We start from the raw sequence: 23,576 nt of genomic DNA, 5'->3' as shown, positions 1-23,576 counted from the left end.
TAATGTAAATGCAACCGAGCTGCCGGAAATTTCTATGTGGCATAGCCGGTTGGGACACATGAGTGTCAAAGGAATGGAGCAATTGTCTCGTTTGGGTTACTTGCCTTCTCTAAAGTTTTCAAGTTTTCAGTTTTGTGAGCATTGTATATATGGTAGGCAACTATAGTGCCCCCACAAGAAAGCTCTTGGACAGAAAGATGCTCAGTTAGAGCTTGTGCATACAGATGTATGTGAGATGCCTCAGCTTTCTTTGGGAGGGGCAAAATATTTTGTGTCTTTCATTGATGATGCCACACGCAAGGTGTGGGTTTATCCTCTTCGTTTGAAGAGTGATACTTTCTCAGTGTTTCAGAAGTTTGTTGCTCTTGTTGAGAATCAAACTGGCAAAACACTGAAAGCTTTGCGTTCCGACAATGGTGGAGAGTATATGTCCAAACAGTTTCAGGACTTTTGTGATGCTAAAGGCATCAAGAGGGAGCTCTCTACTCCTCATGATCCTCCACAAAACGGGACAGCAGAGAGGATGAACAGGACCATACAGGAGAAGGTCCGTTCTATGTTGTCACATGCTGCATTACCTCATGGTTTTTGGGCTGAAGCTGTTATGACAGCCGTTCACCTTATAAACAGGTCACCTAACACGAGGCTTGGTGGGAAAGTGCCAGAAGAAGTATGGACAGGGAAGCCTCCGTCATACAAGCACTTGAGAGTGTTTGGTTGCGTTGCGTACGTGCACATACGCAGGGAAATGCGCACCAAACTTGATCCAAAGTCTCACAAATGCATATTCCTAGGATATGGTGACAGAGGTGAAATGGGGTATAGACTTTGGGATCCCATGAATAGAAAGATCATACGCAGCAATGATGTCATTTTTGATGAAACATGCATGTATAAGGAGCCTGCAAGGCAACAGGAGCCTGGCAGAGTCATCTTTGATGATGATGGACATCATGGACAACAACAAAGGGCTGTAAATCAGCCATTACAGCAGGAAAACCAGCCCTTAAATGGTGCTGAAAATGGTCCAAATGGACAGCCAGAGATGGCAGAAGATATCCCTATGGATATACCACAGTTAGAGGATATACCGGGCATGATATTTCAGCCTTATGGCATGGAACAGGAGCCACCAATGGGTGATATGCAGGCTGGACAGCAACCTGCAAATGATGGTCATTGGGTACGGAGGTCCACTAGACCCTCCAGAGCCCCTGACAGGTTTGTTCCAGGGGTTGACTATTTGATGCTCACTGACTGTGGGGAGCCCTCATGTTATAAAGAGGCTTTACAGAGGGCAGACAAAGCTCTATGGGAGCGTGCCATGAAGTCAGAGATGGATTCTCTGCATAAAAATGGAACTTGGAAGTTAGTGCCTTTGCCTGCAGGCAAGAAAGTTTTGCCATGCAAGTGGGTATACAGGCTCAAAGTTGCACCAGATGCAAAGCCAAGATACAAAGCCAGGTTAGTGGCTAAGGGCTTTAAGCAGGAATATGGTGTGGACTTTGAGGAGATCTTCTCTCCAGTGGTCAAAATGACCACACTTAGAGCTGTGTTGGCTTTGGTTGCGCATGATGATCTGGACTTGATTCAGATGGATGTGAAGACTGCTTTTCTTCACGGTGATCTCCATGAGGAGATATATATGCAGCAGCCAGAGGCTTATGCAGTGAGTGGAAAGGAAAAGCTTGTATGCAAGCTGAAAAAGAGTCTTTATGGGCTCAAACAGGCACCAAGGGAATGGTATCATAAATTTGATACATTCATGAAATCTCAGAAATTCAGGAGAAGTGACATAGATCACTGCTTGTACACCAAGAAAGCTTTGGATGGCAGTCTCTTGATTCTCATTTTGTATGTTGATGATATGTTGATTGCCGGGAAATCTCGTAAAGAGATGGATGCCTTGAAGCAGAGGCTGCATCAAACCTTTGATATGAAGGATTTGGGTGATGCTAATCACATCTTGGGTATGCGGATACTTCGGGACAGAAATCAGCATGTGTTGTATTTGTCTCAGAAGGAATACATTGGCAAAGTCTTGCAGAGGTTCAATATGGACGGGGGGGAAGAAAGCTAGTACTCCTTTGCCTCCATATGTGAAACTCAGTGCTATGGACAGCCCACAGTCAGATAGAGACAGGGCTGATATGGCCAAGATTCCGTATGCTTCAGCTTGTGGCAGTCTCATGTATGCCATGGTTGCTACTAGGCCGGACATTGCATTTGCAGTGGGAGTGGTTTCTAGATACATGGCCAACCCTGGCAAGAAGCATTGGGAAGCAGTGAAAGGTGTCATGAGATACCTGAAGGGCACACAGGATTTGTGCATTTGTTTTGGCAAACAGGATGCATTAGTGCATGGTTACACGGATTCGGATTATGCCGGTCATCCAGATAACCGGAAGTCTACTACCGGTTATGTATTTACATTCACAGGAGGTGCTGTGTCATGGATATCCAGGATGCAGAAGTGCATTGCCTTATCTACTACAGAGGCCGAGTATATTGCAGCCACAGAGGCTTGCAAGGAGGCATTATGGCTATCTCGGTTAGTGGTTGATTTGGGTTATACAGGGGATATTCCATTGTTGCATTGTGACAGTCAGAGTGCCATTCAATTGGCAAAGAACCCTGTTTTTCATGCAAAGACGAAGCATGTGGATGTGAAGTATCACTTCATCAGAGAGGTGATAGAGAACAAGCAAATTCAGCTTGTTAAGATTCATACGGATGACAACCCGGCTGATCTGTTGACGAAAAGTTTGCCTCCGGAGCGGTTTGCTCATTGCAGACACTTGATGGGCATTGGATGAGGCCATTTTCAGCCTTGATATGGCCTTGTATATTATCATGTACATGCTGATTTTTTCTTTTCCTTTACTTAAGGGCACTTTGCCTTTAAGTGGGAGGTTGTTGGGGTAAAGGCGTTATGCCCACCGTTATAGTGTGTACAAGCCCATAAGTTATAGTACATAGTACACTTAGTACTTTTAATGTACTAAGTGCACTATGTGTACTAGTGCAATATACATGTGTGATAGGGGAGTCACACACTCACTTGGTGAGTTGACTTATCCCCACAACTCTCTCTCTCTCTCTCTCTCCCTTGCTTCTCTGTGTATGTCTCCCATGAATGAACTCTAAACCCTAATTCAGGTTTCTCCCCATCATATACAGCCATCAGAGAGAGATATCCCATTTACAGCGCCACAGAGAGACATTGTTACAGGCTCAAACAGCTCCAGAGGGGGGGCGACAGACATAGATTACTACATTTTTTCAGAGATCCATACCCCTCCCAGCCCCTACACGGCAGGGAATTACTCTCCAGAGAGCAGAGACACTTAGAGCCTGCAGGAGACAGAGGACACCTGGCTTTCGGACACCACGCCTATACCAGAGAGAGATGACAAAGATCAGAGCTCAGTTTCACAGAGAGGGTGCGGAGCGACTGGCTCGCTTCAGAGCACACCCAGGCATGTTCTTCAGGGAGCTGTGGACACCCCCTTCACTGATGTATACCATTTTATACCCCCAGTATGGTACAGGATGGAGCTAGCTAGGTTGCATATCATGATTGTATACTCCATGCATATAGCTTTGCATTCTCCTAGTAATAGAGCTCCATCCCCTACACACCCAGATTCAGCTTTTTTATTCAGTACTTTTTCATTTTGTTGGGATGACAGAGGATACCCCATACAGGTACTCCGATTTGTCTCATAGGCCGAGTTCGGTCTTTTGGAAGACGTTAATAAAATCTCTCTCTCTCTCTCTCTCTCTCTCTCTCTCTCTCTCTCGGGGAGGTAGAGGACGAGGCCCATGCCCAGCGTATTATGAGAGATGGAGGGATTTCGCTGCCCCTTCCGGGAGGGGTTCGGGCCACTGGCATGGGTGATGCAATATGGGATCAGAGATGTCTCGGGACGTACCTGATAGAGCTCAGACGACGACATGGGGACGGAGTATTGAGGAGGCATGCTCAGAGACAAGTTTAGCCCATACAAGACGTTGCACAAAGATCCATCGCTGATTTCTTCACGGCACGAGCATCCACATCAGCTACCCACGCCTACACCGCCACATAAACATCAGCTCATACCAGCCGTATACTGGCCCCATTCGCGTCCCAGAGGAGTCCTAAGTGGGCAGGCCTACTCCATCCTACATGCCAAGTGCCTTCAACCCAGAGCACCAAGAGACAGATCCATGAGATTCTTTGGCAACATGGCACGCCCTCACCATAACCACATCTGCAATCAGTATGCTTATAGAGTCATGTTTTAGTTTTCAGTTGTCACGTTCTTTTTAGTTTTTCCATGGCACTGTATACACATGGTATCATTGTACTATTCATGGTCTCATAGGCCCTTCAGGTCTTTTGTAGACAAATCTCTCTCTCTCTCTCTCTCTCTCTCTCTCTCTCTCTCTCTCTCTCTCTCTCTCTCTCTCTACATTTATGCATGTTATGTCACGTGCATCACATGGGTGACTGCCACATGGACATGGATCTCAACGTTAGTAGTCTCAGGGGCAAGTTTAGGGGCAAAATTGAAACTCATCAGGATCCCAGGAAGCCGCCCAGAAGAGCCACGATCAAGTGCTCGAGTGTGGAACTAGTTGGACACTTGAAAGTGCCAACTACAGGGAGGTGCATCACGTGGGTGAGTGCCACATGGGCATGGAACTCACTCAGTGTTAGCAAGCTAAGGAGCCAGTTTATGGGCAGACTTGAAACTAATCGGGCACCCACAAAGCTGCCCGAGTGTGGAGCAGAAATAAATGTTGGACCAGCAGTAACGCAGCCCCGATGTGCAGAACACATTCAACCATATGTTCGTGTATGTAGCATTAGCGCTAGCATGATAGGAGATGGGATTTGAGTCTAGATCACGATTATACGTATTCATGCTTCAAAAATATATACAGTAAGGTTAGGTTTAACTTGCCACTTCTGTTATTAGGATTAATCTTAACACCCTTCTGCACACATGCATGTATGTATGTAGTTATATCACACATGCACACATATGTACATATATATACAAATGTATATGCATGCACTCATGCATACGTACATGTATGTATGTATGCATATACACACACACACAAATGCATGCATGTATATGTATGTAAGTATGTATTACATACAGCCTTCAAACGTTTACCTCTTTTGCCATATCTCGAGGCTCATTTTCAAATTTCATGTCATCGGGAATGAAGCGTAGGTCCAATGTGTTTGATGTGCGCTCAAACTCCATCCCATCACAAGACTTGTAAAGGAAATCGGCAGTAGCACTAGAATCACACTCCACCACAGCATAAAAATACCTGCATTGAACCATTTCTTTAAATCAAATTTAAGTTACCAACATACCTAAAGGCCAATGTCTTCAAACACCTACAATGACCCAAGTGCAAGGACTTTGGTATTGTATGCATATGCTGTAAGTCCTATCTGTCTCAAATGCAAGTGTTCAATAGACATCTACAGCAGAAGAATGGACAAGAAGCAAAAGCAAGATATACCTAAACTATCATATTCTATTGTATTGCCAAGAAAAAACTCATCTACAAAGGCTGCCAAATTGGCTCAAGGCTGAAACTGCAAAATGTTTCATGCGTGAAGAAGCATGCTAGATTAAGCCCTAATTAATGCTGATTAGCAAGCTGATTAATGCTAATAGAAGACTTAACCACTTAAACTGCAGATACACAAAGAGAAGGTAAGATTCTACTGTACCTTGCCAAAATATGATTTCACATCATGATAAACTAAGATCTAGACTGGTAGAAAACTGCTACCTATCAGACAGATGTCTACCAACACGTCCAATCATGTCAAATATGTCAAAAGGTGAAAGTTCCTCATACAAAATAGGCACGGTTACCTCAGCCTTTGCCTATTCCTGAGGGACCCTTTCACGACATCAGTATGGACTTCATAGACCCTCAGCGGGATCTAGAAACATAGTGTATGACAATATACACTGTGTTTCTAGATCCCACCTAGAAACACAGTGCATGACAATTGTTGATAGATTCAATAAGTTTTGCATGCTCATCCCATGCAAGCAGATAGCCACAGCCAAGGACATAGCTCTCTTGTTCATTTGGTTGGTACCCCATTGGTGGTTTGCCATAGACTATCACATTAGATAGAGATTCAAAATTCACGTCCCGTTTTTTGAGAGCATTGTTTGACAATTTTGGGACTACGTTGCAGTTGTCCAACGCATTGCATCCTCAAACAAATGGCCAAACAAAAATATACAATCAATTGGCCTTTGACGTTCTCAATTCATACTGCCATGACCAACAATCGAAATGGGAACAATATCTTTCTTTGGTTCGGGCAATCCTAAACGATACTCACTCATCGAGTATTGGCCGAATGCTGTATGAGGGAGCATTTGGTCATCGGTTCTCATCTCTTTTGATGAGACAAGTGTCACCATCTCTCAAGGCCAATAAAACCACCGGGACATTCTCAGAAATCATGGAGTCAGTTAAGGAGCGCCTTGCCAAAGCTCAGGAAACATATACCCGGCAAGCCAACAAATCCAAGTGAGATGTCAACTTTAAGAAAGGGGATTGGCTATATCTCCGCATCATGAAACAGCGGCTAAAGCAAGCAAGCAAGCGTTGTCCTAAACTTTCATTTCGAAGTTTCGTCCCATTTCCAATCATTCAAAAGTTCAGTGGTGTCTCGTTAAAGTTAAAGTTGCCGGAAAGTTGGACTATGCACAATGTCTTTCAAGTTTCTTGGTTGAAGCCATATGTAGTGTAGCATGAGCCGAGCTAGGACCGTGTGAAGCAACGACACCTTTCTTTAAACCTGAGTTTAGTGAGTCTTTAGCAATCCTTTAAAACAACATACATGAATCTGAAAATAGATGTATCAGAGACGACACCAGATGGGGCCCTGAAATTACCCACTGAAGGGCCCCCCCTGCAAGCAGGAGTATTTGCTTTATTTCTTCTTTTGGAGAACTATATACAAGCTGAACTGTGTCCACAAGACTGAGCGGACAAACTAACTAATTGACCGCCAAACGCAAGGACAAAGCGACCAAATGTCGGGCAAAACTGTGCATAAGCTTTAGGCGACTTCGAAGGTATCTTCGAGAGAAATACACCGGCCCGAGACTGAGGGAAGGTGTGCTGAATACTCCTGAAGAGACTGAGCTTCTTTGCCTTGGGCTGAGAGCACAAGTATGGCTGTAGGTATGCACAGGCAAGAGCCTAGGCATACATGCTTGATTTTTTATGATAATCTCTACTTTACGACTGATGATTTTGGGATTGATCAGCACTTGCCTTTTTATATGCTTCAGGGTGCCTAGTCGGCTACCCATAAGCCTGTCGGCTGGCTGAATATGTCCACGACCAGCAACAAAGGCTTGGTCGGCTGCAACAATTGCTCACGACTGACATTTAATGTCAATCAATTGTAGCACTATTACCCGACTAGCATTTAATGCCGATCGACTGCCTACATCAAGTCGGTTGGCTGCCAGTTCTGGCCGACAGGGCCCCAAGACCTCCAAGGGTCTGGCTGACTCCTCCACACCCTCCCAAGGGCTGGTTGGCTGAGCCTATATGCATGGGTAGGGGATTGTCTACCCCTTGCAAGGCTAGGCCACACTTTGGGGGCTGCCTTGGGGCTGGCCGTAGGCCTGGCCCCATCTATATGAAGTGCAATTATATGCTCCTAATGCATCTATTGCTATGGCTGACATTTACATGCTTCTGAATGATGAACACTTGCTACAGTGGGTTGAGAGGACTGACCTGACACTCTTAAGGCACGGAGACTGACCTACGTAGCTCATGCCTGATATGTCCCAGACTGGGCTCACAAAGGGGTCACAGCATATGACAAATAAATCCTAAAAGGTACTACTTCTGTACATGATTCTTGCACTATTGATGGGCCAGATTGTCACCGTGTACCATAGTGCATGGGTGCACGTGACATTCCCTCGTGCTTAGCTTGGCGACACGTTCATAGCTTCGAGATAATCCGCCAATAACTGTGGATACTCGAGGAAGAATTCTTCATCTAGCCAAACAGCTTCATGGGTCCCTCGATCTTTGAACTTTGCATAAAATTGGCGAAGACGTCGTCCAAAACCATGCTTCCAGCGACGTAGAAGGATCTGTTCAGGCTCTATCACCTCTGCTTCATCAATCATTTCTAGCTACTGCTCTTCTAGAACATTCTACAATGAAGGTCCAATATAAGGCTTTAACCAAGAGACGTGGAAGACGTTGTGCATCGTCTAACTGTCTAGCATCTGAGTTGCATGGCAACATCACATATCTTATTTATGATGGAAAAAGGACCAAAACTTTTGAGTGACAACTTTGGACAATGCTTGCCCACTTGCTTGAATCTTTGCTTCATGATCCTTAAATATACCCATTCACCTTTTTGAAATTGACATCTCTCCATGACTTGTTTGCCTATCGGGTGTAAGCCTCCTAAGCTTTGGTAAGACACTCTTTGACGGACTCAATGATGACTGAAAAAGTTTGTCATCTTGTTGGCTTCCAACAAAGAAGAGATCATCCTCGTGAGAAGGGATGAAAATCTTTGACCAAAAGCTTCCTCGTACGGAGTTTTGCCAACACTGGATGAGTGAGTTGTCATTGAGAATCACCTCTACCAACAAGAGATGAAGCTCCCACTTCGACAGCTAATCATGGCAGTATGCTTTAAGCACATCAAAAGCCAACTGATTGTAAATCTCGGTTTGGCCATCGGTCTAGGAATGGAATGCATTGGACAATTGCAATTTGGTACCAAAGTTGTCGAACAGAGCTCGCCATGAGTGAGATGTAAACTTTGGGTCCCAAACTGAAGTAATGGTCCGTGGCAAACCACAAACTCGATTTATGTCGGGGAAAGAGCCGGGCTATATTTTCTACTATGGCCGTATGCTTGCATGGTATAAGTATACAAAATTTATTGAATCTATCAACTATTGTCATACATTGAGTATTCCGAGATCCAGTAGACGCGGGAAGGGGTCCAACAATGTTGCATGTGCGGAAGCCTTGCTGTACTGATCCATAGCCCTAAGCATACTTAAGAACACAGATGCTAATTACGTATGATTAAGACATGGAGGAGAGACAAGAAGAGAGATTTGGTGTCAGGTTTTCTTTATTCATATGGTACAAAAGGTGGCTTATGCTTGTACATGGCTAAGGCTTGTGGTCAGCCCCGTAGGGTTGACCTATGTCGTTTCTTTTTTCTTTTTTTTCCGAGAAAAGATCCTTTCATTAGTTATTAAAAAAAACGCCCACTGGGCTACAACCTATGTCGTTTCTACATGATGCTTGCTGAAGTTAGATGACTTATGAATGAACTATTGAATGTCCTTAACTGATTTTATGAGCTATGCTTATATATGGGAGTAGGCCAGCAGTCGGCCAGCTGTCGGCCTGCTGAATCAATCCCAAAAATGCTAAACTAACATATAATGCTAGTCGGCTAACATATAATGCTAGGCGGTTGGCAATCAATGCTGGATCTCCATAAAATGTTGGCCGATTGGTCCTGGTTGCCTTATGATACTGGCCGACTGATGATAGGTGTCCAATGTTGCCGACAATGCTCAGATGCTACTGATGATGATGATGATGATGATGATATAGTGCTATGTCTGATGACATAACTGCCGATGCTAATGCTTCAGCTACTTATGTTAATCTAAATGCTTATCTTATATGCTGCACTAATGAGGGATTAAGCCAGTTCATGCTGAAGATTAGCCATGGCATGAGCGTGCACATGACATTCCCTTCTGCTAAACTTGATGACTGGGTGGAACTCTATCATCCTTCCTCCCTAGACTTGACCTTTAACTGCTATTGCTTTATGTCTTGGACTTCTACTGACTGCTACTGAGACTGATATTTTTGGCCCGAACACCTTCACTCCTGATCTCCACTTCCAAGTCTTTGATGAAGAACTGAGCATCTGTTCACTGTTGTCCCCATGCCTGCTTTCCCTTAACCTTGACACAGCGGTGGGTCACCTGCCGAAATTGATCATGCCTGTTGCTAGGCCTTTGGAACTGATCTGAGAGCTTACCGAGGTACTGGGTCTGTGTACCTACCCTCAGGGACTGGGTCTGTGTACCTACCCTCAGGGACTGCATCCTCTAGTCTGTTTGCAGACCACTCCATCTGCTATGCTGTTGCATCCTTCCTACTAGAACTATGCACCTTCCTTGGGACATAGCTTAGTGGGCTCAGCCTGAATGCTCTAATACCAATGTTGCATGTATGATGTGTGAAAGCCTTGCTGTACTGATCCACAACCCTAGCATACTTAAGAACATTGATGCTAATTACTTATGATTAAGACACGGAGGAGAGAGAAGAAGAAATGAAATGAAATGAAATGATATATTAACATCTTCAGAAGGCCAAAATGACCTATGAGACCAAAAAGGTTACAACAATTGGTGGATCTGATACAATGTCTGTGTAAGAAAAGCTAAAAACAACTAAACAACTAACCGAAACTGAAACAACTATGAGGAAAAGTACGGTACTAGGAGCTCCTAATGGATAACATCTGGGAGGAAAACTCCAGCAACAAAGGTAAGCATCATACACATCACTATCCAAAGATGTCTCTCATCGGTCGATGGCGGATATCCTCAATGTCCTCCATGGTGAGTACTCTGATTGGACGTCTCCCATGCCGTGCTAGTATGGTCCTGATCCTCTGTTGTAGTCTCCGCCGCCGATGTCGAGATGGGCCTCTCATCTTGGGGCGCCTGGACCACCCCAGCTCTATAGCCCGATCAATCAGTGTACCTCTGGTGCGGCTATACTCTGGGGCTATCTGCAATGCCTGTTGGCCTGACTGCTCAATCTCTGGTCGAAAGAAGTCTGTAATCTGCCTCTGTAGGTGTCTCTCCCTCTCCTAGTGTCCAACTGAATCAAGTCCTGCCTGATAAGTCTGGTAATCTCTGCCCGTGTGAGAGATAGGGAGGGTGCATCTAGGGAGTACTGAAATGGAGGTAGCCTGTCCATACTAAAGCCATGCAGCTGGAACCAAGCTGTCATCTGTGCATACCAACATGATCCGTCTCCCTGTGATGCCAACTGTCGTGAAGACTCCAGGGCTAAGCGAGCATATCTGTCTCTAGGGAGAGCCCAAGTGCTATGTATAAAGGAGACTGATCGAGTGAGTGCCTCTACTACCAATGGGGGGGCAGCCATCTCTGCACGGATAATATCATGTGGTACGGAGGCCTTGGCCCTAATCATCCGGGAAATCATAGAAACCAAGGGCCTCTCCATACGTCTCCATCCATCAGTGCTACCAGCTCGGCTGTGGTGATCCACTGAGGGTCCCCATATCTCCACTCCATAGCACACCACTTGTAGGTACACATGGCTAACCCCTATAGGAGTCATGCAGCAGGCATAGGAGACAGTGGGTAGCTCATGAGGAGGCGCAAGCAACGCTGGTGCCATGTGGCAAACGACCAGCAAAGATAGTAATCAGGCTGCTTGTATAGGTCGTGGGAAGCACACAAGAGTCGAGCAACGCTTGCTAGGCACACGTGTGAAAACGCAGGATTATAAGCAATCGTGGGTTTTTATCATGCACGCCATGGGTATTAAAAACAAAGTAACAACATTTTAGCTAGCCGACCGACACTCGTAATGCATATATATACTATTAGAATATTGTGCATCTCTATGTATTTTGGGGAATGCCTATTTATGGGTTTTATCCATTTATTCTCCTGTTTAGTAGGTCATGGTCTGTCGGCCAGCTTCTAGGTCCCCTTGCTGGCTATTGCCATTGTAAAAGCTTCATGCTATAACAAAAGGTGATCTCGTCAACAATGCTTCCACCTGTGCATTCTCCAACATGGTGTCAGACGCTTAGGTACCTGGCTGCCTTCTACTTTGCGATTTTGATCCTTCCCTCTGCTGCGTTTTTTGGCAATCAAAACAGTGGCTGCATTTCTCATCATAGCTGCGTTTTCTTTCTCTTGAAGGCTTCTCACATCAGCATTTTCTTCTTCATGTTGCCCTGCTCCTGTGCTTGGTTGCCAAGCATCAAGTTGCAAGCTTCTATTGGCTGTGTTTTTTTGCTTCTACATGCATTTACGGTAGTAGTTTGCGATGTGAAGGCTATTTCTTTCAGCGTGGACTGCAGTGGAAGGTGTTTTCTTCGCATGTAGTGCAGCACGACAAGCCGCCCCGATATCTCTGCTTCTTCCCCGACTTCCCCTCCCTCCGGTTGGGTGTTTCCAGTGTGTTTCGGTGGATGGTTTTGCTGCTGTCTAGCCTCTTTCTCTCTCAAATTTGATGGGAGATTGTTCAGGGCAGTGAGAAGAAGCCCAAGTGTCCTCGGAACCCAAGGAGGTGGACACAAGTTCAAGAGGATGAATTCCTAGCGGAATTACAAGACTAGCAGGAACGTGATTCGAAGGTGCATTTAGTGCTTGTGTGGACCATTACAAAGGAGGTCTCACCTGCCATGCAAACTCTTACCAGTGCACATCAAGTATGGTCCAAATTGGAAGATCTCTTTGCTCGAGATTCATCGATGCAGGCAGCTACTTTGCAAGGGCAACTCTATGGTCTATTATTTCTTGCTGGCAGTTCTATGCAATCGTTCATCATGAAGGCCAAAGTTATCCATGATCAGTTATTGGCAATGGGTGCTACTTTGTAATCTGCTCAGTTGGTTGCACTTATCTTCACCAAGCTTCACCCAGAGTATGATGTGGTTTCTCAGGCTTTGAGGAGCCAGGTCACAACCACTAAACTCAATTTTAATGACCTTCGCTCCCTAGAGTCCATCCTAGTTTCTCAGGGTAAGATTAAGGTGTCTCTTAACAATTCTGATCAGGCACTTACTTCAGTATAGAATAAAGGTCAGAGCCGTTGCTTCTCATGTGGGAAGAGAGGACATCTGTCTAAGGATTGTTTGTCCAAGAAGAAGGACAAGACCAAGGGCAAGTCTTCATCTCAGAAGAAGGGCAAAGACACGACACAGGACAGTGATTCAGATACTTCTATTAACTCATCAAGGGCTCCCAGGGCGATTCCGGCTTGGGAGGACCAAGATGGTGTACTTCTCTAGTATACATGCAGTTTCCCCCATGCGCTTCGAGCTAGAGGGGGCTTGTGGGCGGCAAAGAGGGCTGGTAGCAGCTCCCTTTTCTAGTGCATGGAAACCATGAATCGGAGTTCCAAGCATTAAAAATCTGGCAAAACAAGGTCATCTTTAGTGTGGCAGAGACTATGGACAGGCTCTGTTCCGAGTTCATTGTTCGGCGTTTTGGGACGTGATGTGTTGACAGTCCCCTATTGGTTGCGGGATAATGGGCGTGGTGTCTAGCAACTACTCTTGGAGTTCGTTGCACACTGGTGTGGGAATTCGGAGCCAAGCAAAGCTCTTTGCTATTTGTGAAGGCATTGTGTTTCAAGGAAATACGTTGGCGGGTGCTCTCTCCAAGATGATTCCGGTATCTGCAGTACTGGAGGGTCCATGGTTGCATCTTCATCAGCTTATCTTCTTCAGAATCTTGCACATTATGGGTTGCTGAGGGCGTGTTAGAATATTGTGCATCTTTTTGGGAAATGCCTATTTATGGGTTTTATCCATTTATTCTCCTCCTTAGTAGGGCGTGGGTTGTCGACCAGCTCCTTGCAGCACTATAAAAGGGGCCTCCTCATAATCACTTCATCAATCCAATCCTTGCACATTGTCCAGCTCCCCATGCTGTCTATTGCCATTGTAAAAGCTTCATGCTATAATAAAAGGTGATCTTGTCAACAAGCTCTCTCTCCATTGCTCTCTCTCTCTCTCTTTCCTTGTCTATGCTTCCGCCTGTGCATACTCCAACATATACATGCATGGGATATCATCATTTTCCATATGAAGCAATTCTCTTCAGCACAGGCTGGCCAAGGGGAAACTTCTGCAGAGCATTGGGCTGCAAACTGTGATAAACAATCACAAAGAGTGAAAACCTTCCAAGTGTGGAGCTATTAGAATTAGGTTGCCACGAATGCATTGTGGTGGAGTACGTAAGGAGCCAAGGAACTCGTGGAGTAATCCCACATGCGAATCGGGGGGGGGGGGGGGGGGCGTGGGTGGGCGGGGGCCTTGAATGGAGCTCTATAAATAGCATTGTAGGCATGGTTCATAGGTATCTTCCCCACCCGCGTTTTGTGTGGACATGAGGGGGGCAGCTAGCGATGGGGATTGCTGCCTTCCTATGATCGTTGTTGTTTGGTGGTGACACATGGGATTCGATCACGGTATCAGAGCACTAGGCGCTCAATCCTAGCAGAACCTCCACTGCGTGAGAACTTCATCCAGGCGATGGTGAGAGAGGCAGCGGATCCATTGCAAAGGGCTAGCGGAGGTACGCAAGACTATGGACCTCTAGGGAGACGTTCGTGCGAGAACACAGTTATGGCGACGTCAACAAACTACTCCTTGCCAATTGTTGAGTTGACAATCTTGCAAAGAGTTGAGGGGGGTCATAGACTCACATGCACTATTGGGGAGTGGATGTTAGAATTAGGTTGCCACTAATGCATTGTGGTGGAGTGCATAAGGAGCCAAGGAACTCGTGGAGTAATCCCACACGCGAATCGGGGGGCTTAGATGGAGCTCTATAAATAGCATAATGGGCATGGCTCATAGGTATCTTTTGTGTGGATGTGAGGGGGACAGCTAGCAATGGGGATTGCTGCCTTCCTGTGATCGTTGTTGTTTGGTGGTGACACAAAGGCATGCAGCAAAACATCAAGTGAAATTGTACTATGCTAGTGCAAGTGAAAAGCTACTCGCAACATGCTAAGACATGGGCAAAAAATGTGCCCATGGCCAGAGGTGTTGGGGTAAAGGCGTTATGCCCACCCTTATAGTGTGTACAAGCCCATAAGTTATAGTACATAGTACACTTAGTACTTTTAATGTACTAAGTGCACTATGTGTACTAAGTGCAATATACATGTGTGATAGGGGAGTCACACACTCATGCTTTTCATGAGTTGACTTATCCCCACAACTCTCTCTCTCTCTCTCTCTTGCTTCTCTGTGTATGTCTCCCATGAATGATCTCTAAACCCTAATTTAGGTTTCTCCCCATCAACTGGTATCAGAGCAAGGTCTTCCCTCCCTCTTCCCTCTTCCTGCCTCTGTGTGAGCTGCTGGTCGTTTTTCTTCTGTGTGAGCCTATCAGAGTCGCAGCAGGCAGCCAGAAGCTTGCAAGAGAACAGAGGAGAAGAAGTCGAATACAGGACTGTCGACTTCAGGCTGGGCGAGCACGTGGCACAAGGCGGATAAGCGCTACTAGGCGAAGGCGAAACGTGAGCAAAAGCGTCGACTTCAGTCGACTTCAGGCGTGTAGAAGGCGCCAGCGCTAAGTGAAGCGAAGGACGAGCTTTAACACAAGGCGTCGAGCGAAAAGGCAAGCGAGTAGCGAAGGCTGCTGCGAAAAGGATAAACCGTCAACTTCAGGCGTGTAGCGTCGGCTGGTGCTAAGCGAAGGCAGCGCTGGCCCTTCAGCGCTGAGCAGCAGACGCCAACGGGGCCCTTCGAGCAACATCGTAATGGCCCCTTCAGCGCTGAGCAGCAGACGCCAACGGGGCCCTTCGAGCAACATCGTAATGGCTGCTGCAGCCAGGCGCCTCCTGTAAGGCCACGCTCAGAGCATATAGCCAGCAAAGAGGTGTCTCAACAGCCTCGTGTCCTTTTCAGCAGCAGCATCAGCATCAACATCAGCAAGAAGTGCCCCGTGCCCCCTCCCCTCACCTGCACAGAGCCAAAATCGACTCCTGCAAACCTCAAATTCAGCCCGAAAATCAGAAAATCAGAGGTATTTTGCTTCAATTTTGGGAATTTCTCATCAATTCAATTAATTGAGCAGGTACAGGTGCTTAATTGCTCAATTTTTGAGCAAAATTGGCAAAATTGGGTGACATTGGTCACATCCCACGTCAATTGGCAGGAAATCGGTGACATTGGTCACATTTGCAGTCAATTGGCAGTAAATTGGGCATTGAAATTTGGGGCTTTTGATGTAAATGTGCAATTAAGCACTCATACATGCTGTATGATGTGAAAAATCGCACATTTGGGCAAAATTGCAGCAAATTGCAGTGCAAATCAAGGGGCTTTTGTGCCGATTTGGTTGATTTGCATGCTGGCAATTGCATTTGATGCTGTGGATAATGTGCTGATGCCTTACAAGCACTCAATGTGCCTGTAAATCAAGGGGCTTTCATGTATTTGATGTATATGTGGCCAGGGGGAAGCATCGTGAACACTCTGGATGCCTTCATGTGCGTCAATGTACCATGCATGATCAGAAATTGATCTCAAATCAAGGGGCTTTTCAAGTTTGTATGCTTGTTGAGCTTGGCAAAGCAGCAGGCAAGACATTTATGCCTTGAATCCTCAGAAATCAGCTTGCAGTCAAGGGGCTTTTGCCCAATTTCTGTTCGGAACTGTTGTATGCAGTATACAGGACTGTAAAAGTCTGATTTTCACTCATTTGGACAGCCAGGAGAGCATTTATTGCTACTGTACCTGCTGGTACAGATTTGGTACAGATTTGTACATGTTTTGGCATGGCTGTACACTGTTTTGAGTGATCAAAAGGTTCAAATTCAGCTGCTGAAATTGCCGGTACAGGTTTGGTACATCATTGGTGAGCACTTGGTACTGCTGTACAGTACTTTGGAAGGGCAAAAGAGCACATTTAAGGTGCTGTCCAAAATCTGCAGCAACCAGATTTTGGTGTTTTCATCACAAAAAGTGGGAGAAAAGTTGCATTCTTGCTTCCGCAGTGGGAGATAAAGCTTGGGAGAACATTTGTAAGCACTTTGTGTGCTTTGGGTGCAGTGTTTGCACATCTTGGGTGCAGTGTTTGCACATTTGCAGGGAGTCAGGCATTAAAGGTTGCATATTGCTATGGCAACCACAGGTGAGAGCACTTCATTGCTTCACATCAAGAAGCTTGAAGGCTCGCAGAATTATGATATTTGGCAAACCCAGTGCTACAATGTGTTGCTTCAGAAAAAGCAGCACAAGCCTATCAAAGAAAGGGGTGTGATGCCCGCTTCTCTTACAGCTGAAGAGTGGGAAGATATGGATGAGCTGGCAAGATCTACTATCATGTTGTCTGTGTCAGACTCATTACTTTTCAGCATTCGTGAAGAGAAGACAGCTTGGGGAATGTGGCAGAGATTGCAGGACTTGTATGCCCAACAAAGTGCCTCAAGCAAAGTGTATTGGTTGAAGAAACTCATAGGTCTTCAGATGAAGGAAGGGGCTTCTATGACAGCCCATCTCAATGAGTTTAATGGTATTGTCAGCCAGGTCATCAATCAAAAGTTGGCGATGGACGATGAGTTCAAAGCCACCTTTTTGTTATGCACTTTGCCAGAGAGTTGGGACACATTTAGGACAGCCACTAGCAATTCGAATGCTATGCTGTCATATGCAGATGTTGAGGGTGCTCTTCTTCAAGAAGAGATGAACAGGAAAAACAACTCTGTTGGAAAGTCCAATGCAATGAATGCACGTGGGAGATCCCAGCAAAGGGGGAAAAGCCAAGAAAGGGGAAGGAGCAAGTCTCGCTCCAAAAAAGGATTTGGAATGCCATTATTGTGGCAAAAAGGGACACATTAAAAAGCAATGCTACAAATGGAAAAATGATCAAAAAGAAAAGGGAAAAGGCAAAGACAAAGAGAAAGACGAAGCCAAAGATGTAAAGCCAAAGGGCAAAAGTGGAGTCAAGATCGAAGAAATCAATGTGTCACATGCAGGTGGCAGTGAGGATGAGGTCCTATTTACTTCTTCACTTGATGCCCATTCACTTCTTACAGGTGGTCATGGTATGCACTCATGGATCATTGATTCAGGTGCCTCCTTTCATGTCACAGGTTGCAGAGACTTGTTTGTCAGGTACACTGCTGGCAATGAAGGAGTGGTTTATTTGGGTGATAACCATGCATGCAAGATACTTGGCAGAGGTGATGTAAGGCTTGTATTTTCAGATGGCTCACAGCTTATGCTCCATGATGTCAGGCATGTGCCTGAGATCAAGAAGAATCTGCTTTCTACTGGACAGCTTGATGATGCTGATTATGTTACCACATTTGGTAGTGGAAAGTGGAAGATTAGTAAGGGCTCACTGGTTGTTGCCAGAGGCTCTAAGGTGGACACTCTTTACTTTATGCATGCAGGTGTTTGTCACCATGCTAATGTAAATGCAACCGAGCTGCCGGAAATTTCTATGTGGCATAGCCGGTTGGGACACATGAGTGTCAAAGGAATGGAGCAATTGTCTCGTTTGGGTTACTTGCCTTCTCTAAAGTTTTCAAGTTTTCAATTTTGTGAGCATTGTATATATGGTAGGCAACTACAGTGCCCCCACAAGAAAGCTCTTGGACAGAAAGATGCTCAGTTAGAGCTTGTGCATACAGATGTATGTGAGATGCCTCAGCTTTCTTTGGGAGGGGCAAAGTACTTTGTGTCTTTTATTGATGATGCCACACGCAAGGTGTGGGTCTATCCTCTTCGTTTGAAGAGTGATACATTCGCAGTGTTTCAGAAGTTTGTTGCTCATGTTGAGAATCAAACTGGCAAAACACTGAAGGCTTTGCGTTCCGACAATGGTGGAGAGTATACGTCCAAACAGTTTCAGGACTTTTGTGATGCTAAAGGCATCAAGAGGGAGCTCTCTACTCCTTATGATCCTCCACAAAACGGGACAGCAGAGAGGATGAACAGGACCATACAGGAGAAGGTCCGTTCTATGTTGTCACATGCTGCATTACCTCATGGTTTTTGGGCTGAAGCTGTTATGACAGCCGTTCACCTTATAAACAGGTCACCTAACACGAGGCTTGGTGGGAAAGTGCCAGAAGAAGTATGGACAGGGAAGCCTCCGTCATACAAGCACTTGAGAGTGTTTGGTTGCGTTGCGTACGTGCACATACGCAGGGAAATGCGCACCAAACTTGATCCTAAGTCTCACAAATGCATATTCCTAGGATATGGTGACAGAGGTGAAATGGGGTATAGACTTTGGGATCCCATGAATAGAAAGATCATACGCAGCAATGATGTCATTTTTGATGAAACATGCATGTATAAGGAGCCTGCAAGGCAACAGGAGCCTGGCAGAGTCATCTTTGATGATGATGGACATCATGGACAACAACAAAGGGCTGTAAATCAGCCATTACAGCAGGAAAACCAGCCCTTAAATGGTGCTGAAAATGGTCCAAATGGACAGCCAGATATGGCAGAAGATATCCCTATGGATATACCACAGTTAGAGGAGATACCGGGCATGATTTTTCAGCCTTATGGCATGGAACAGGAGCCACCAATGGGTGATATGCAGGCTGGACAGCAACCTGCAAATGATGGTCATTGGGTATGGAGGTCCACTAGACCCTCCAGAGCCCCTGACAGGTTTGTTCCAGGGGTTGACTACTTGATGCTCACTGACTGTGGGGAGCCCTCATGTTACAAGGAGGCTTTACAGAGGGTAGACAAGGCTCTTTGGGAGCGTGCCATGAAGTCAGAGATGGATTCTCTGCACAAAAATGGAACTTGGAAGTTGGTGCCTTTGCCTGCAGGCAAGAAGGTTTTGCCATGCAAGTGGGTATACAGGCTCAAAGTTGCATCAGATGCTAAGCCAAGATACAAAGCCAGGTTAGTGGCTAAGGGCTTCAAGCAGGAATATGGTGTGGACTTTGATGAGATCTTCTCTCCAGTGGTCAAAATGACCACACTTAGAGCTGTGTTGGCTTTGGTTGCACATGATGATCTGGACTTGATTCAGATGGATGTGAAGACTGCTTTTCTTCACGGTGATCTCCATGAGGAGATATATATGCACCAGCCAGAGGGTTATGCAGTAAGTGGAAAGGAGAAGCTTGTATGCAAGCTGAAAAAGAGTCTTTATGGGCTCAAACAGGCACCAAGAGAATGGTATCATAAATTTGATACATTCATGAAAACTCAGAAATTCAGGAGAAGTGACATAGATCACTGCTTGTACACCAAGAAAGCTTTGGATGGCAGTCTCTTGATTCTCATTTTGTATGTTGATGATATGTTGATTGCCGGGAAATCTCGTAAAGAGATAGATGCCTTGAAGCAGAGGCTGCATCAAACCTTTGATATGAAGGATTTGGGTGATGCAAATCACATCTTGGGTATGCGGATACTTCGGGACAGAAATCAGCATGTGTTGTATTTGTCTCAGAAGGAATACATTGGCAAAGTCTTGCAGAGGTTCAATATGGACGGGGGGAAGAAGGTTAGTACTCCTTTGCCTCCATATGTGAAACTCAGTGCTATGGACAGCCCACAGTCAGATAGAGACAGGGCTGATATGGCCAAAATTCCGTATGCTTCAGCTTGTGGCAGTCTCATGTATGCCATGGTTGCTACTAGGCCTGACATTGCATTTGCAGTGGGAGTGGTTTCTAGATACATGGCCAACCCTGGCAAGAAGCATTGGGAAGCAGTGAAAGGTGTCATGAAATACCTGAAGGGCACACAGGATTTGTGCATTTGCTTTGGCAAACAGGATGCATTAGTGCATGGTTACACGGATTCGGATTATGCCGGTCATCCAGATAACCGGAAGTCTACTACCGGTTATGTATTTACATTCACAGGAGGTGCTGTGTCATGGATATCCAGGATGCAGAAGTGCACAGCCTTATCTACTACAGAGGCCGAGTATATTGCAGCCACAGAGGCTTGCAAGGAGGCATTATGGCTATCTCGGTTAGTGGTTGATTTGGGCTATACAGGGGATATTCCATTGTTGCATTGTGACAGTCAGAGTGCCATCCAGTTGGCAAAGAACCCTGTCTTTCATGCAAAGACGAAGCATGTGGATGTGAAGTATCACTTCATCAGAGAGGTGATAGAGAACAAGCAAATTCAGCTTGTTAAGATTCACACGGATGACAACCCGGCTGATCTGTTGACGAAGAGTTTGCCTCCGGAGCGGTTTGCTCATTGCAGACACTTGATGGGCATTGGATGAGGCCATTTTCAGCCTTGATATGGCCTTGTATATTATCATGTACATGCTGATTTTTTCTTTTCCTTTACTTAAGGGCACTTTGCCTTTAAGTGGGAGGTTGTTGGGGTAAAGGCGTTATGCCCACCCTTATAGTGTGTACAAGCCCATAAGTTATAGTACATAGTACACTTAGTACTTTTAATGTACTAAGTGCACTATGTGTACTAAGTGCAATATACATGTGTGATAGGGGAGTCACACACTCATGCTTTTCATGAGTTGACTTATCCCCACAACTCTCTCTCTCTCTCTCTCTTGCTTCTCTGTGTATGTCTCCCATGAATGATCTCTAAACCCTAATTTAGGTTTCTCCCCATCAAGAGGGGCACAACAACTCTTCATAAAAAGAGGTTGGCCTCAAAATCAAGTAGTAAATTACTTTTCAACTCTGTTTCTTTGTGCACGTCTTTGATGTAAAAGTACAAAGTGCAAAACCAGCCACCTTGCCTATAACCAAAAATCAAATATAAATGGTGAAGAGGACTGACCTGAGCTTGGCTTTCTCATACTGCCTAAGTCTTTCCATATTTAATCCGTCATCTGCTTCTTCGTCATCTTCATCACCACCCTCTGATTGGAATACTCCTTGTGGACCTCGTTGCTCCTCTTCTTTCATCTGTTGTAGTCCGAATTCAGACGGGAAAACAGACACTGATACTATTAGCCCGCCCTTAGGCACAAATGAGTTCATCACAGTCAATATATCAACAGCCTGCAGTGCAGAAGTTAGATCAGCATCAGATCGAGACAACCCCACGATAGAACAAAACTAAACCAAACTTGATGTACGAAAGAAAAGCAGAGCCAAGAATGAACCCGTATATGGTCCCAATCCATATTGACTAAGGCCAACCTTCGCGTCTCTGTTTCAGTCACAGGTACCTTCTCATCTTCAGCCTCCTGAAACCTCCCACTCACACCCACCCCCATCCCCACCCCCACAAAAAAGAATAGGGAGAAAAATCTCAAAATTGAGAAGATTAAAGACACTACAAATCCATCTTGCCCTTTTTATCTCCATGTTGTCAAGCTCAAGAATGCCAAAACCGTGTATTTTTTTCACTGTGAGGGATCTGTGTTTGATATGATTTCTTTTGTGTGCATGTGGGCATCCATCCATGACTGGAGTTCACATAAGTTTCTGTGCAGTCTGTGCAAGTCAAGCACATGTAGAACCCTGTCATGTTTGCCAATAGTTTTTCTATGTTTAAGTGCATGTGTGTATGTGCAGAAATAGAAGTACATAGCTTACATCACTTGGAGAATCTGCCATTTCTTCTCCTTCACTACTATACTCAGAGGAGGACGATGTTGCAGAGCTCTCCCCAGAAACATCATCAACATCTGACTCTTCTTCAGACTCAGAGTCTTCTTCAAACATGCCCTCCACATCTTTAAGCCTTGTCAGAGGTTCATTACCATACGTTTGCTCTTCCTTGTGATCGTATCTAGCATGCGGCAGCATAGCAATGGGCATGTCTCTGGCATCTCTGACCCTTGTCAGAGCATCTTTAACATGCATTTTCCCTTCCCTGTGCGGCAATGTAGCTTCACATGATTCTGAGGCAATGGAGCCTTTTTTCGTCTTCTTCTTAGAGAGAGAGCCTATGTGCTGCTCAGAAACCGAAGCCTGCAGGGGAGCAGAGCCACTTTGGTTAGGATTTTTGCCATTCTGAAGAGGATTTTCAACTTCGGATAATCTCTGATTAGCTTTTGGATCAGCAGAAACACGGCTGTCATCGACAGAAGTCTCTACAATGGCCGCCTGGTCTCCATGCTGAGGTTCACCGTCTCCATCGAGATCATAATACTGGTGCAGGGCATGGCGTTTCTTTTTCTTGTTGGCGGTGCGTTTGGGGGCTTGTCGGCCGCGCTTGTCGAGGGCGAGGGGGTCGGAGAAGCGCGTGTCGGAGAAGATGTGGCGGAAGCGGGAGTCGATGGGGATCTTGAGTTTGCGCTTGAAGGCGCGCTGGAAGCGGGGGTCGGAGTGCAGGCGGGCGAAGCGAGGGTCTTTCACAACTCCAGCGCCTTGGAGCACCTGCTGCTTCGACAACTTCATGGCGGCGGAGGCGGCTGCTCCTCCACTTCCTGCCTCAGAGTTCCGTAATTGCACAAGAGGAGCGAGAGAGAGAGCATCTGGCTTCCCTTTTTGAGAGAGAGAGAGAGAGAGAGAGACTTTTTGAGGAAGGTGGGGGTGGAAGAGAGAGAGGGAGAGGGAGAGAGTGGCTTTCCTTTTTGAGGAAGGTGGGGGTGGGAGAGAGAACAACTTCTTACTAGAACGTAAGATTGGAAGCCGAAATACAAAGGGTCATATCGAGGGGATTTTTTCCTCTTATTTTTTAGAAGTCCAGGATTTTTTTTTTCTCTCGTGTCCTTGTGCCTTGGTTGTCCATGGTTAATAGTAATAGATAAAGAGAGAGAACTCCATTGGCAATGTAAGGTGGG

General features: G+C 45.6%; 1 protein-coding gene across 1 annotated transcript in view; it reads right to left on the bottom strand.

Moving 5' to 3' along the window:
• Positions 1-23,347, bottom strand: part of LOC147614783 (pre-rRNA-processing ESF1-like protein) — a 32,924-nt gene extending 9,577 nt beyond the window's left edge. Inside the window, exons 1-4 of the mRNA XM_086780128.1 lie at positions 22,384-23,347; positions 21,948-22,031; positions 21,620-21,843; positions 5,172-5,334 (exon numbers count right to left, since the gene is read on the bottom strand). Of these exons, the coding sequence (XP_086636254.1) occupies positions 5,172-5,334; positions 21,620-21,843; positions 21,948-22,031; positions 22,384-23,190 (1,278 nt within the window). The 5' untranslated portion in view covers positions 23,191-23,347. The remainder of the gene's footprint in view (positions 1-5,171; positions 5,335-21,619; positions 21,844-21,947; positions 22,032-22,383) is intronic.
• Positions 23,348-23,576: the final 229 nt, after the last annotated feature.

The sequence above is a fragment of the Cibotium barometz genome, chromosome 41 (genome assembly GCF_041138505.1).
Source record: "Cibotium barometz isolate CiBa-2024 chromosome 41, ASM4113850v1, whole genome shotgun sequence".
In the NCBI taxonomy this organism is placed as follows: domain Eukaryota; kingdom Viridiplantae; phylum Streptophyta; class Polypodiopsida; order Cyatheales; family Cibotiaceae; genus Cibotium; species Cibotium barometz.
This window is presented reverse-complemented; position numbering and strand designations above follow the sequence as displayed.